At 33.5% G+C, this 15,992-nt stretch overlaps 1 protein-coding gene across 1 annotated transcript; it reads right to left on the bottom strand.

Moving 5' to 3' along the window:
* Positions 1–7,027: 7,027 nt before the first annotated feature.
* On the bottom strand, positions 7,028–9,839 carry LOC111365471 (basic transcription factor 3-like). Its single transcript, XM_022986021.1, has 6 exons — positions 9,710–9,839; positions 8,781–8,848; positions 8,414–8,562; positions 8,263–8,319; positions 7,619–7,657; positions 7,028–7,526 (listed from the first exon to the last, which is right to left on the bottom strand). Exons 2-6 carry the CDS (start codon positions 8,846–8,848, stop codon positions 7,252–7,254), a joined length of 588 nt encoding a protein of 195 aa, XP_022841789.1. The 5' UTR covers positions 9,710–9,839; the 3' UTR covers positions 7,028–7,251.
* Positions 9,840–15,992: the final 6,153 nt, after the last annotated feature.

Below are 15,992 nucleotides of genomic sequence, written 5' to 3'. Positions count from 1 at the left end.
GGGTGGGGGGGGGGGGGGGGGGGGGGGGGGGGGGGGGGGGAGGGGTGAAAAGTAAAAATTAGAGCATGTCAAAGGAAAATTAGTTACATAATGAGCATATACATAAAGAAATAGTGTGATTTTAAAAGGAACAAGTTGCAAAACGATATAAAATAACCATTTCGTTAGGTTTAGTCATCGGGCGTGGATCATATTAGAAGACTAACCCGAATTAAAATAACACGATTGTTGTAAAATAATGAGATAATTATTGATGATTATTTAGTATTATCATGATACATGGATATGTCTTAACTATAGTTTAGAAGATCTATTTTATTCCAATTGTAACTCTTATTTTGAACCCTATAAATATGGGACATTGGTTCATAATAATATAAAATTGAGTTTTAACTCTTTATTTCTTTTCTTATTTTCTCTATTCCCTTTAATTTTATAACACGTTATCAGCACGATAATTTAATTTTTCAAATTTTGGAGAAAGTAGTAATTATTTTTAAGCATAATTATTTATCACGTGTATCAAAATTAATTTGATAACTCGTGAATTTTACGTTGGAATCATATTATTTCTGTCGAAGTGATTACGTGACCTGCTTAAATTTGTCCCGTGATTCTGCCATCCATTATTGCATAGACACAATGGTTTATGGTTAAAGAAAAAATAACATATTCTGCCACCCATTATTATGTGATCTGCCTCAATTATATGTAATTGTTTAAATGTAATTCTTTTGTTAATTTATTTTATCGAAAGTTTAGCATGCAAAGGTAATGATTACTTTTCACTCCAATCATTATTATTATTTTTTTATTAATGTCATATCAGTGTATGAATTCATCCGATCTATGCTATTACATCAATTTTTTTTCAAGAGTTATTCATGTCTTTTCCTCAATTTATGTGCAAAACATGAATTAATATCTAACAACACATCTTTCAATAAAATAAAATAAAAATTGTGTAATGATTTTATATTATTGCACGTGTAACTGTGTCTGTTGAAACAATATTTGTCATTCAATTAATTATCACGTTCTATTCTTTTAACATTAGTATAATTTATGAATTTAGTACTTTATTTATTATAAATAATTTGTTATTGCTCCCGAAGTAGCACAGCATTATAATTAATATTCTCGAAAAATATTATTTGTTTCTGAAGAGTATAAATTATATTTTTCAATATTTCAGAAGAATATAGAAATATTGATCTTAAAGAAATAATAATAAAATACGGTAGCATATGTTTCGAAGAACATATTATTTTAGTGTTTATCCTTGAAGGAAAACACGTAATTTATGTTATATGGATATTGACTACTTGATTAATTATTATATAATGTTTAATCATATTCTTTGAAACTAATTATATTTTTTTTTTACTTTATTGTGTAGTTAATCAAATAGCAGATATCACATAACTTGAGTTTGCTGCACTTAACATCTCTAGCACAAATTATTTATCATGGATACTTGATGCTAATATCCATCTTATCTCAAAAGGTTTGGGAAAGGCAATAAAAGAAGGAAATAAAGAATCCCTGTAGGATCGTGCTAAAGCATTCATCTTTCTTCGTCATTATCTTCACGATGAACTGAAAATTGAATATCTTATTGAGAAAGGTCCACAGGTTCTTTGGAAAAAATTAACTGAAAGATTTGATCATCAAAGGATTATAGTCCTTTCCAAATCCCGTTATGAGTGGATGCATCTTCGTTTGCAAGACTTGAAAACTATGTTCAAAATTGACATTGTGTGGAGGAAAAATCACTGATAAAGATATGTTGGAGAAAACGTTTTCCACCTTTCACGTCTCGAATGTGCTCCTGCAGCAGCAATATCGCGAGCGTGGTCTCAAGAAGTACTCAGAACTTATATCTTGTCTGCTTGTTGTTGAACAAAATAATAAATTGCTGATGAAAAATTATGGGGTACGTCCAACTGGTTCTGTACCATTGTTGAAGCAAATGCAATATCAAAACAAAAGACACGGACGTGAATGTGAACATGGACATGGACATGGATTTGGACGCGAACATGCACGCGTAGTAAACCATGGACGAAATAATCAACAAATTTATCAACAATAAAGCAACAATTTCAAAAGGTACAAAGTAAACGAAAGTAGTACACCTAAAAAAGTACATGAAGAAAGTTGTTTCAAATGTAGAATGAAAGGGCATTGGACATGTACCTGTCGTACGACAAAACACCTTGTGAATCTCTACCAAAAATCAATTAAAGGAAAGGGAAAAGTGGAGACAAAATTTGTTGACTATGATGGTCCAATTGATGCGACTCATTTGAATGTCTCCGATTTTTTTGCTAATCCAAATGAAAATATTGACCATTTGATTGGGGGTGGTGTGATGAAAAATATAAATAATTTTTTTTATTTTTATTTTTATTTAGTGTTTCCCTTTATTTTAGAAATTTAGTTTGAAATATATTTTTACTTTTTACAAAAATTTTGAACTTTATTATTTATCGTTAATTTCACAGTATTAATTATGTTTATTATTTTGAATTTAAATTCAAGTTTTTTTAAAAATATATCTATTTTGTTATATTGATAAATTCATGATGGATTGTCAAGACACCTGCTCGATTGATAGTGCAACTACACATACTATTCTTCAAGACAAAGAAATTTTGGACTTAACATTAAAAGAGAATAATGTCAATACAATACCAGGTGCATCGAATATCGTTGAAGGCTCCGGAAGAGCTTAGATTATTTTACCAAATAATATAAAATTATATATTAACGATGCACTTTATTCTATCAAATCCAGAAGAAATTTGCTTAGTTTTAAAGATATCAATTGCAATGGATATCATATTGAGACAACATAAGAAAATAATATCGAATATTTTTATATAACTTCTTTTGTATCTGGTCAAAAGCACATAAAAGAAAAATTTTATGCACTCCCATCTAGTATGTATTATACATTTAAAAAAATGGTTGAATCAAATAATTTCACGAACCAGAAGTTCGTTGAACAAAAAAATTTTATATTTTGGTATGATCGACTTGGACATCCAGGAGGTATAATGATGCGTCGAATAATAAACAATTCACATGAAAATCCTTTAAAAAATGAGAAAATTCCTTTACCTAATGATTATCCATGTGCAAGAAATCCTTTAAGAAACGAGAAAATTCTTTTACCTAATGATTATCCATGTGCAACTTGTTCGCGAGGTAAGTTAGTCATTAGACCTTCAATTACAAAGGTCAATATTGAATCTTCAACTTTCTTGAAAAGAATTCATGGAGATATATGTGGGTCAATACACCTACCACGTGGACCATTTCGTTATTTTATTGTATCAATTGATTCTTTCACTAGATGATCACATGTTTGCCTACTTTCCATTAGGAATGTAGCCTTTGCTAGACTACTTGCTCAAATTATAAAATTACGAGTACAATTTCCCCATTATTCAATTAAACTATTCGCCTTGACAATGCTAGTGAATTTAGATCACACGTATTCAATGATTATTGTACGTCAATCGGTATTGTAATTGAACATTCAGTTGCGCATATACACAAAATGGTTTGATAGAGTCGTTTATTAAACGTCTACAACTTATTTCTAAACCATTACTTATCAAAACAAAACTCCCAACTTCTGTTTGGGGTCATGTCATACTACATGCTGCATTATTGGTTCGTATTAGACCAACTGCCTATTATCAATATTCACCTTTGCAACTGACATTTGATTATGAACCTGATATTTCTCACCCATGGGTCTTTGATTGTGCTGTCTAAGTTCCTATTTCACCCTCCCCCCCCCACAACGTACTAAAATGGGTTCCCGACGAAATTTTGGAATTTATGTAGGTTTTGATTCACCATCAATTATTACGTATCTTGAACCTTTAACGGATGATTTATTTACTACACGTTTTGCAGATTGTCATTTTGATTAAATGACTTTTCCAACTTTGGGAGGAAAAAAATTACATCCTAAAAAACAAGATAATATTTCTTGGAATGAAACAACTCTATCTCATTCTGATCCATGTAGCAATCAATGTGAGCAAGAGGTTGAAAAAATCATTCATTTGCAAAGAGTTGCAAATCAATTACTTGATATATTTGTTGACACAAGAAAAGTGATAAAGTCATATGTTCCAACAAAAAATATTCCAACAAAAATTGATGTCCCTGTAGGACAATCTGCTGTAGCAAATGAATCTCAAATACTCCAGAAGCGGGATCGACTAGTTGGTTCAAAAGACTCTGTACCTCAAAAAAGAAAAGTACATGAGAAAAACCAACCAAAAATTTTGGAAGAACTTACATTAGAAAAGATTGATCAATCTGATATTGAAAATACAGTTTCTGAACAACCACAAATGTCCGAAAATAATGAGATTTCAATAAATTATATGCTATCTCATAAATTATGGGAACGAAATAATGTTGTTATAGACAATATTTTCGCTTTTAATGTGGCTCTTGATATTATACAGAATGAGGATCCTGAACCACAGTCGGTTAAAAAATGTTAAAATAGAAATGATTAGCCAAAATGGAAAGAAGTCATACAGGCAAAATTGAATTCTTTGGTGAAATGAAAAGTGTTTAGACCTATGGTTCGAACACTTGAAAATATAATTCCTATTGGATACAAATGAGTCTTTGTACGAAAGAGAAATGAAAATAATGAAATCACAAGGTACAAATCCCTACTAGTAACTTAAGGTTTCTCTTAAAGACCAGGAATTGATTATGAGGAAACATATTTTCCCGTAATGGACACCATCACTTTTAGTTCTTAATTAGTTTGACTGTATCGCAAAAGCTTGATATGTTCCTTATGAATGTAGTAACTGCATATTAGTATGGTTCATTTGATATTGACATATATATGAAAGTCCCCGAAGGACTTAAGATACCAGGAACAAACGATACATGCCCGAGAACTATGTTCTCAATTAAATTGCAAAGATCATTATATAAATTAAAACAATCCTGACGTATGTGGTATAATTGCCTTAGCGAATATTTGTTATATGGGGTTATAAAAATGACGATATCTACCCATATGTTTTCATAAAGAAAACAAATAGTGAATTTGCAACTGTGGCAGTTTATGTTGATGATTTAAATTTAATTGAAACTCCTGAAGAACTTAACAAAACTGATGATTATTTGAAAAATCAATTTGAGATGAAGGATTTGGGAAAAATCAAATTTTGTCTTGGATTGCAAATTAAACATTTCGCAAATGGATTATTTGTTCACCAATCTACGTTTACAAAAAAAGTTTTAAAACGTTTTTACATAGATAATGCACATCCATTGATATCACCTATGGTTGTTCGATTACTTTATGTGAAAAAAGATCCATTTCATCCACTTGAAAATGGAGAAAAAGTTCTTGGTCATGAAATACCATATCTTAGTGCAATTGGAGTATTAACTTATCTTGTAAATTGCACTCGACTCGACGTAGTTTTTTCTGAAAATCTCCTTACAAAATATAGCTTTACACCAACTCAAAAACATTGGAATGGTGTTAAACATATTTTTCGTTACCTAAAAGGTACTATTGATTTGAAATTATTTTATTCTCAAAAGTTGGAATCTGCTTTAGTGGGATATGTAGATGCAGGTTATCTATCTGACCCACATAAAATTAAATCACAAACAGGTTATGTGTTTACACGTGGAGGAACGACTATATCATGGAGATCTGTGAAGCAATTATTGATGACTACATTTTCAAATCATTCTGAAATTATTGAAATTCATAAAACAGACTGAGAATGTGTATGGTTGAGAAACATGACCCATCATATCTAAGTATCATGCGGATTAATTTCAACAAAGGATAGCTTAACAATTTTATATGAAAACAATGTAGCTTATATTGCAAAACTCAGAGGAGGCTATATCAAAGGTGATAGGACGAAAAATATTTCTCCAAAATTCTTTTATACACATGAGTTTCAAAAGAATGACGATATCGATATCCAACAAATTCGCTCAAGTGACAATGTGGCTGATTTATTCACAAAAGCACTATCAACATCTACATTCAAGAAATTAGTTCATGAGATTGGAATGCGTCGACTCAAAGATTTTCTGTGATCAACATTAGGGAAAGTAGTTGTACTCTTTTTCCTTAGCTTAGGTTTTGCCCCATTGGATTTTCCTTGCAAGATTTTAATGAGACAGCATTTATTTTTAGTACTCTTAAATCACTGCACTCTTTTTCCTTTGTTTGATTTTTTTCCCATTGGATTTTTATCGAACAATATTTTAACAAGGCAGTTATTGTACAAATAATCATCAAAGAGGGAATGTTGTAAAATAATGAGATAATTATTAATGATTATTTAGTATTATCATGATAGAAGGATAAATCTTATCTATAGTTTAGAAAATTTATTTTATTCCAATTGTAACGCTTATTTTGAACCCTTTAAATATAGGACATTGGTTCATAATAATATACAATTGAATTTGAACTTTTTATTTCTTCTCTTATTTTTCTCTCTACCCTTTAATTTTATAACAACAGCTATATTTTTCATTTTTTCTCCAAATCCCAAATAAGATAAAATTATCCTTATCTTATATGGTACAGTGCAAAAAACACGAGTCACGTGAATCCCTCTCTATTCATCTTTTTCCCGTTGTTATCATTATCTATACCATATCGTTGGTCAGTGTTAAGAAAACAGTTCATACATGGGCAGAAAATATGAAAATATAGCATCAGTAAAGGAACGTATAGTACTGCATCGTTTTAGCGGTTTACCTTTCGTACCATTGGCCTCGTCGTGATAGAAGGGCTAAACCCACCGACCAAACCAATCTTTCTTTCTATCTCAGATTCTCGACCATTGGCGTTAACGTAGCAGAGGAAACACTAGATAGACGAACTACATGTTCCTGACAAATCCGAACAGATAGCAATAACAAAAATTGCATGAGATATTGCAGACGAGGGCTGGCTTGCCCATTCTCAAATAAAATAGACAACTTTTGGTAATGAAATCCGAACTCATAGCAATAACAAAAAACACTTTCTGGTAAAAGTCCAAAGATAGGAGGATTGCCCCCAGTCATTACAATTCATATATGACAGATAATGATCTGAAGGGCTACGTTACTTAAAATGTAGATGTAACGGAACTTTTGAGTATTTTCATAATAAACATCTCAAAAACATCAAGAAAAATACAAGGAATTGCACGCAAGATCGATATTGAGCACTTAAGAAGCATGACCATGATCATGACCGTGATCGTGATCGTGATCGTGATCGTGATCGTGATCGTGATCGTGATCGTGATCGTGACTGTGATCGTGATCATCGTGACTGTGACCGTGACCCTCCTCTGCAGCAGCCTCAAAGGTCTCGCCAGCAACAAGTTCGGGTACATCATCATCATCATGTTCCTGAGCTCCAGCAGTATCAGCAGATGAACCAGGGACCTGCTTCTGGAACTGCTCTGCCAATTTCTTCAAATTCTCCAAGTTATCTGGACCTGAGTTATTCAGGAGAAACCTTTAGACAATCAAGTTGTTAAAATGAGTCCAACAAAACAATTATTAGAAGAAAAGAAAACCAAACACAAACCTAATTGGTGAATGATTTGAGGAAGAACATCTTGCAATTCTGCAACAGAATCAAATATAATGCCTCAGTTCAAATTTCAGAGATAGAAGTAACAGTACAACAGAAACAATAAAATCATACTTTCCCACATCTTTACAAGCTAAAAAAACTAAGCAGGAAGTCCTATTAGTAACTTAAATTCCCCAAAAGAAAAAAAAAGGGTATTTGAGACCAATCTGCTTATTTATTTTCCATCAAAATCTATGGGTTGACCCACATCAAAATATGGTTACAGCTTGTGTCTTGAACTAGATAATAATCAATTTTGTAACATTTTCAGATTTTTTTAACAATTGTCAATGTGAATATTTCTCAAAAGGTGACGGCTCATCTAAATCTACAAGAAGTATCGTTGTCATAGTTATTAAACCCGGACCGAACCGGCCGGTTCAAACCGGAAACCATTGAACCAGACCATGGTCCAGTCCAAGCTAACTCATATTTTAACAGGGGTCAAACAAGGGGCTTACATTCCACAGAAGTAAAATAAGAAAGATTAGTGTGTGATTCAGCTCAACTCAAATATTCCCCTATATTTCAATGACTGTCAAGCAACTAAAAACAAGAACTACGTTTTCAAGAAGAGAAGGAAAAAGAGAACGTACTCTTGGTTTGAGGAGAGCCACTAACAACCCAAGTGTTGGCAGCAATAGATGCTTGAACTGGGTAACAAAAGATTACAACAGTCAATAGAGGGTGGGTAGTCCAAAATAAGACAAGTTGAACCAAATACAGATTGTCTAAATCATGGATTACCTTTAGGGTTAGTAAACTGGATTACCACATCCTCCTTGAAAATATTGACCTCCTCAATTGCTGGTATAGCATTCACCCCTATTCTTTTCAGGGTGCTTTGAAGTCTTTTATCATCTGTCGTGGTTGTCTTATGAACAGCCTTCTTCTTTCTGCAATTGAGAATATATATTTAATAACACTCTAAAAAAGAGTCTACTCTGTTTGAGCTTAATAAGAAACCAATAACTAATCCTCTATAATGCCAATGCAGCAATTAATTTATTAGATTATGGAATTGTATAACTTCCTTAACAGAAGTTGTATTGTTGTATTTGTTCAGTAAAAATTTAAAGGAAAATCAGTATCTCAAATATAAAAAAGATACAACCTTCTCATGGTACCCTTCCCCCCGGTTCGAACAGAACCGGCCATCTTCATTAGCTTTTCCACATTCATCTGTCATAAAACAATATAGGGAGTTGATGAATAAAGTTCTTTTTGCAATAAGAAAAACTTCTTTTGGTGCAAAATTTGAAAAGGGAAAACTAAATTTCAGAAAGAGCTTAAGTACCATTACAGCACAAAAATTCTTCTCCCATGGACCTCATCTAACCACAATAAAACATACATTTTCGTCCTCATCATATACAATACATAAAGAAAATTAAATGAAAAAATCAATAAAAACTCCAAACACAACTAACTGGGAGTTAACATGCCTGTTGCAAAGTATAACATGTACCAAAACCTTCTCTTTATAAATGGAAGACAGAGAAGATAATTACAACATTAACAGAATATGTTCCAAAGCGAACAAATTCTTTTTAATAAACACAGTCACGATCAACATTATAATGCTTCAAAATTTTTCTAAATAATAAGAGGGTAGAAAGGGTTATATTTTTTCTCACAAGGACAAAAATACCCAATTACCCAGAACAAATACAAGAAGAGAGCTTTCAAAAGAAAACAAATCCAACAGATTAAACTTTGATGCAAAATCTAAGAAACCGAAATTGCTTTAAATCCTTAATAAACTACAAAAGGAGCCCAAAGCCTAATTTTCCAAGCATTCAACTATGAAACGCAGAAATTAAGCTACAAAACCATAATATGTATATCCATTGACATGAATCTATCATCAAACATGATTCGATATTAAACTTCGACGTTTACACACAAACCACACATATATACATACAGAGAGATACACGTCGATAGTAGTTTCAACAGAAAAATCACTAAAAAAGGAAAATATAGAAATATAAATCTCTGTATCTCTAATAGAGGAGGGAAATAGGGGTTTTGGCTAATTACCTCTGCGAGCTGTGGAGAAGAAGAGGTGCTAAGCAAATCGAGAGTAGAGAGAGTACGGAGTGGATAACAAATGAAACCCTAGGTTATTTTCATTTGACATGCGCGAATATTAAGGGGTAGCTTGGGTATTTTGTTCGGGTAATATTTTGTACGATTATATTACCATTACAATTTTTATTTATATACCACATTTTAATGGGAGTTAAGCTCCTCAATTACACTAATTATTTTCTTAACTTTTTTCATTAAATTCTTATTTTTAATCTTTCAGTAATTAGTACTTTTCGTCCTTGACCATAATTTATATCTAAAGATTTTGTTTTATCCTTTGAAACGAGAGAAAAATATTTTTTCAAATATTTTTAAATATGATAAAAATAAGTTATTTTACCCCATTTTCAACGGACTTTTGGACATAAAATTGTTATCAAATACAAAGTATATTAACTAATGAAAAGTTTCAACATAAAAATGATCTAAAAAGTCATTAGGGACGTAAGTGCTATAATGAACAAATATTAACAACCTTAAGTGCAATTAAAATATTATGCAAGAAATAAAAATTATTGTGTGAATATAATTATCCTATACTTTACTTTAAGTAATGTGCCAAGTTAAAATTAGTTCTAAACCCTTGTTTGGATATTGTTTCCTTTTGTTAAAATTTTTATTAAGAAATGAATGATAAATAAATATACAATATTTATGGATCTTACAAAAACTGTTCTTAATATTTGACTTTAAAAAGTAGAATCTATCTATTTATATCTACATCTATATCTATATCTATATCTACATTCTTTTAGAAGAGGCAATTCAAGATCACTGTTCATTTTTGTCATATGAGTTTTTACACATTGTTAATGAAACTGGTTTCGCTATAGTACAAATTTTATCACCTAAATGAAAACACGCTTTCCTCTCTTAACCACAAAGAAAACCCTACCTTACTGGCTTTTGAAGACTCTCATTTCCTATTTTCGATAATTATTAGAGCCAATATGAACTATAAAATACTGAAACATTATTCATCTGAATTCACATGGAATGACTGAGTTTATACAATATAAATAGGTGCCAAAAGTAACAACAACACAACTAATAATCCAGCTGGTATAACTAACATCCAACTGGCACAACTAACATGCTAACCGTGTTCTAACTATAAAAATGGTATTGCTTCTAATACTCCCTCTCAAGAGGTGATGTAAATATCTTTTACACACATCTTGGACAGCAAAGGAGTAAGACTGGATGGATGCAGTGGCTTGGTGAAGACGTCTGCAAGTTGGTGTTTTGAACGGACCAATAGAAGTTTAATGATCCCAGCATTGATTTTGTCACGAATGAAGTGGCAATCGATTTCAATGTGTTTCGTTCTCTTGTGAAAAATCGGGTTAGTGGCAATCTGAATGGCAGCATGGTTGTCACAATATAGGATGGCAGGAGATGAAACATTAAGCTGAAAGTCTTTTAACAATTGGTTGATCCAAAGGATCTCACTGACAGTGGAGGCAAGTGCCCTATATTCTGCTTCAGTAGATGATCGAGATATGGTTGGCTGTTTCTTTGACTTCTAAGAGACCATAGAGTTGCCAACAAATATGCAAAAACTAGTGGTAGACTTTCTTGTATCAATGCACGATCCCCAATCAGCATCCGAAAAGGCCCGAACTGGAACAATTGGATTAGAATGCAATTGTGATGAAAAGAGAATACCCTGTCCAGGATTGCCCTTCAAGTATCGCAGTAGGTGGTGAACTGTCTTTAGTTGTGGCATCCTTGGTTGGGACATGTATTGACTCAATTTATGTACTGCAAAAGTGATGTCAGGTCGTGATAGTGTCAAGTATATCAATTTCCCAATTAGCCGTCGGTAATGAGAGACATCTGGAATTAAATCACCCTCATGTATGCTAAGAGCTAACCTTGGTTCCATAGGGCTATTAACTGGTTTGCAGTCTAGGTAACCGGTATCTTCAAGTAACTACAATGTATATTGTCTTTGTGATATAATAATACCTGATGATGACCGAGCAATTTCTATCCCTAAGAAGTATTTCAAGCAACCCAGATCTTTGAGCTTGAATTAAGAGTGTACAAATGTCTTTAAGGAGTCGATAACCTGAACATTTGGTCCAGTGATAACAATGTCATCCGCATAAACAAACAAGGCGACAAAGTTATCCTCAGAGCCTTTAGTGAATAAGGAGTAGTCTGCCTTAGATTGGGTGAAACCATGTTATAGGAGAGCATGAGTAAACTTTGAATTCCATTGTCTAGAGGCTTGTTTAAGTCCATAGATGGACTTATGTAGTTTGCAAACAAGTTTCTCCCCCTGTTTGGATGGCCTAGTAAGTCATACCCAAGTGACAGATCCATGTATACTTCCTCAAACAAATCACCATTTAAAAAGGCATTATTTACATCTAACTGGACTAGATGCCAGTTAAATTGAGCTGCAAGAGTGAGTAAAACTATAACAGTAACATTTTCGGCCATTGGAGAGAAGGTGTCAAAGTAGTACAATCCCTCTTGTTGAGTGTAACCTTTGCAACGAGACATGCCTTGTGCCTTTCAAGTGAACCATCTGATTTATATTTGTTCTTAAAAATCCATCTGCAGCCTACAGAGTGCTTCCCAGAAGGTAGAGGCACATAGACCAAGTGAGGTTGTTTTCCATGGCATCCAATTCAAGTTTCATTGCTTCTCGCCAATGAGGTAATCTGACAGCCTGATGGAAGAATTGAGGCTCAAACTGAGATGAAATAGATAAGGCGAAGTGTCTGTGATGCTTAGACATCTTTTGATAGGAAATGAAATGACCAATGTGGTGTGGGGAAGATGGAGTATGGTGATGAAATTGGGAAATCAGATTACAGTGATAGTCATGAAGGTATTTTGGGGGTCTGGTGGATCTTTTGGATTTTCGAATATCATGATTAGATGGTTCAATGAAATGTGATTGGTCAGTGGAATCAGAATTATGAAGCTGTTTAGGATGATTTATCCTTGTAGAAGGAGTGCAATTAGGATCAACAGGTTGTGTATTAGGATTAGATTGAATCTGGTTTGGTTGGACGGGTAAATAAAGATGAGGAGATAATGTAGGAGATGGCAAAACTAGATCAGGAAAAGGATCTAGTATTGATCAGACTCTACAATGGTATGATAAGGAAATATTTCCTCATGAAAAACAACATCTCTAGATAAAAAAAATTTGTTTTAATGCGACATCAAGTAGTTTGTATCCCTTTACTCCTGAAGGGTACCCTAAGAACACACACAATTTGGCTCGTGGTTGGAATTTATTTCTATGTGTTGTGAATGTAGATGCAAAACCTAAACATCCAAAGACTCAAAGGTTGGAATAATCAGCAGGTTTGCCATATAAGATCTCATGAGGTGTTTTATGGTGTAAGATAGGGGAAGGGGTTCTATTGATGAGATAAGCTGCTGTTAAGACATATTCAGACCAGAAATTAATAGGGATTCTAGACTGGAAGAACAAGGCTCAGGCGACATTTAGAAGGTGCTGATGTTTTCGTTCCACAAGTAAGTTTTGTTGAGGTCTTTCAACGCAACTAAATTGGTGCAATACTCCTTTTTCAGCAAAGAACTCTTTGAAAGACAACTCATGTGCATTATCTGACCTGAAACTTTTAATCTGTGCACCAAGTTGTGTGGTAATCAAACTGAAGAAACGATGCATAGCCTTTGCAGCATCAGATTTATGATGCAACATATATATCCAAGTAAATCTGGAGCAATCATCAACTAATGTTAAAAAATATTTGTGCCCGGAGTGTGAAGGAATGTGATATGGCCCCCATACATCACAATGCAATAGATCAAACAGCTTGCTGGACAATTTATTATTTGACTCAAATGATAGTCTTCGTTGTTTAGCAATAGGACCGATATAACAAGGAAGCTGCCTATTCAACTTCGAAACATCACAAGCTACTTGATCTTTTAATACATCTAAAAGTTTAAAAGACAGATGTCCAAGTCTGTTATGACATATATGGGCAGAAACATTACCGACAAAGTTATTCAAAAATGAATCAAGATCTCTTGTATGAAGTACATACAACTCGTGCACTTTATCACCCTTGTCAATCATCCTCTTGGTTGTAGTCTCCTGAATGAGAAATTGATCAGGAGAAAAATTTAATGTGAGGTGTGAACCAATAGTCAATGCAATGATGGATAACAAATTCAGTTTGAACTGTGGCACGAATAGAACATCATGCTGCACCAGTTTAGGACTTAGTCTTATATCTCCACATAGGTTGACTGTTATTCGTGTGTGATTTGGCAGAGTAATACTTGCATTATCAACCTTTCTTATTGTCATAAAGGCATCACCAGTACAACATACATGTTTAGTGGCTCCCGAGTCCACTATCCATGTCTCTTTATTAGCAAAGACAAGATTATCAAATATGGAGTGACAAATACCTATAGCTTCTAAATTATTCTGTTTGTCTTGATCAATGGAAGCAGTGTTTGAACTTGAAGCTAAGTGACTATACAGCACAGTCATCAGTTGTTGATATTGACTGGAATTGAGGTTTTGCATAAAATTCTCCATGCTAGGTTGCTGATCCATTTGATGAACGGTTGACAACTGATTAACAGGATTAGTTGCAGAATAGTTTTGGAAGTTATCACTTGATTTTGACTTGAATCCTGGTGGATACTCATGGATCTTGTAACATTTATCAACTGAATGTCCATGGTACTTACAATGAGTACAGTGGGGCCTTTCCTTCCTTTTAACATTTGCAAAATTACTGGTCCTATTTCCATCATAACGAGAACCATAGTTCATCATTGGCTTCATATAGTCAGATTTTACCGCAAATGCAAATGCAGCAGTATCATTTGCATCATTTCCCACCGATTGTGCACTCAATTTCCTTTGATTCTCTTCCTGTACCATTAGTGCAAAAACTTTATTAATTGGTGGTATGGGATCTATAAGTAGGATCTGGCCTCTAACTTGGGAGAATGACTCATTTAACCCCATAAGGAATGACATGATGTATTCCATCTGATAGTATTTGTTTATCTCCTTAATTCCACCGCATGTACACTTTCCACAGTTGCAATTTGGTCGAAAGTTACTTAACTCTTCCCACACAGTCTTCAATTTTGTAAAATACACACTTATGTTACTTTGATCTTGAGTAGACTCATCAGATCTTTCCTCAATTGGAAAATCCGAGGTCCATTGCTTTGTTGAAATCTTTCTTTCAGATCATGCTAGATCTCGTGAGCTGTAGATGCATAGATGATGTTAGCTGAAATTTCCTTCGAAACCGAATTGAGTATCCATGATATGACCATATTATTGTTCTGAATCCATGAATTGATCAAATCAGGACTTGCATCTTCTGGTTTCTTGATAAATCCATCAATGAATGATAGTTTATTTTTCACTGAAAGTGTAATGATCATTGCACGGCTCCATGAGGGGTAATTTTCACCTGTTAATAGTTGAGAAACAAGCACCAATCCAGAACTATCTGAATGGTAAAGGAAATACTGACTTGATGGTTCATCAATGGCGGACTTCCTCATGGATGAATGTATATCGGAGATAGCTTCAGATGATGCTGATTACATTCTAACAGAATCGCAGATGTGAATTTTACAAATGACGAAGAAGAAGATGAAAGCTGGAAGGTATATACTGAGTGTGCTCTAATACCATATTAGAGCCAATATGAACTATAAAATGTTGAAATATTATTCATCTGAATTCACATGGAATGACTGAGTTTATACAATATAAATAGGGGCCAAAAGTAACTAACAACACAACTAATATCCAGCTGGTATAACTAACATCCAGCTGGCACAACTAAAATGCTAACCGTGTTCTAACTATATAAATGGTATTGCTTCTAATAATAATCGAAGGATAAAGTACCATTTTATGTCTTTGACGATCTCGCGTGCCAGAGCGGAGGTTGTGGGCACATAGGAGGCTACGGTATTTTGGGATTTTCAACGTTGTCCAAGCGTTGGATGAGAGCAAGAGCTCCATGGCTATGGTCACATACCACTTTTCGCATCCACTGCTATTGCATTGAGGAATGTGGAAAATATTGCCAAAATGCCTAAGGAGCTCAACGGAAAGGTATGGTCTTCCATTTAGAATTTGAGGTTTCGATTTTGTGAATATTTTATAAATCTGATAATTTAGAATAGATGGCTCAATTTAGTACTTCGAGAAGTGCTATTTTAATTTCGAGCTTGAGTTTGAGTCTTT

The sequence above is a fragment of the Olea europaea genome, chromosome 17, assembly GCF_002742605.1.
Source record: "Olea europaea var. sylvestris chromosome 17, O_europaea_v1, whole genome shotgun sequence".
Classification (NCBI taxonomy): domain Eukaryota; kingdom Viridiplantae; phylum Streptophyta; class Magnoliopsida; order Lamiales; family Oleaceae; genus Olea; species Olea europaea.
The sequence above is the reverse complement of the archived record's forward strand: the minus strand, read 5'-3'. Positions and strand labels throughout refer to the sequence as shown.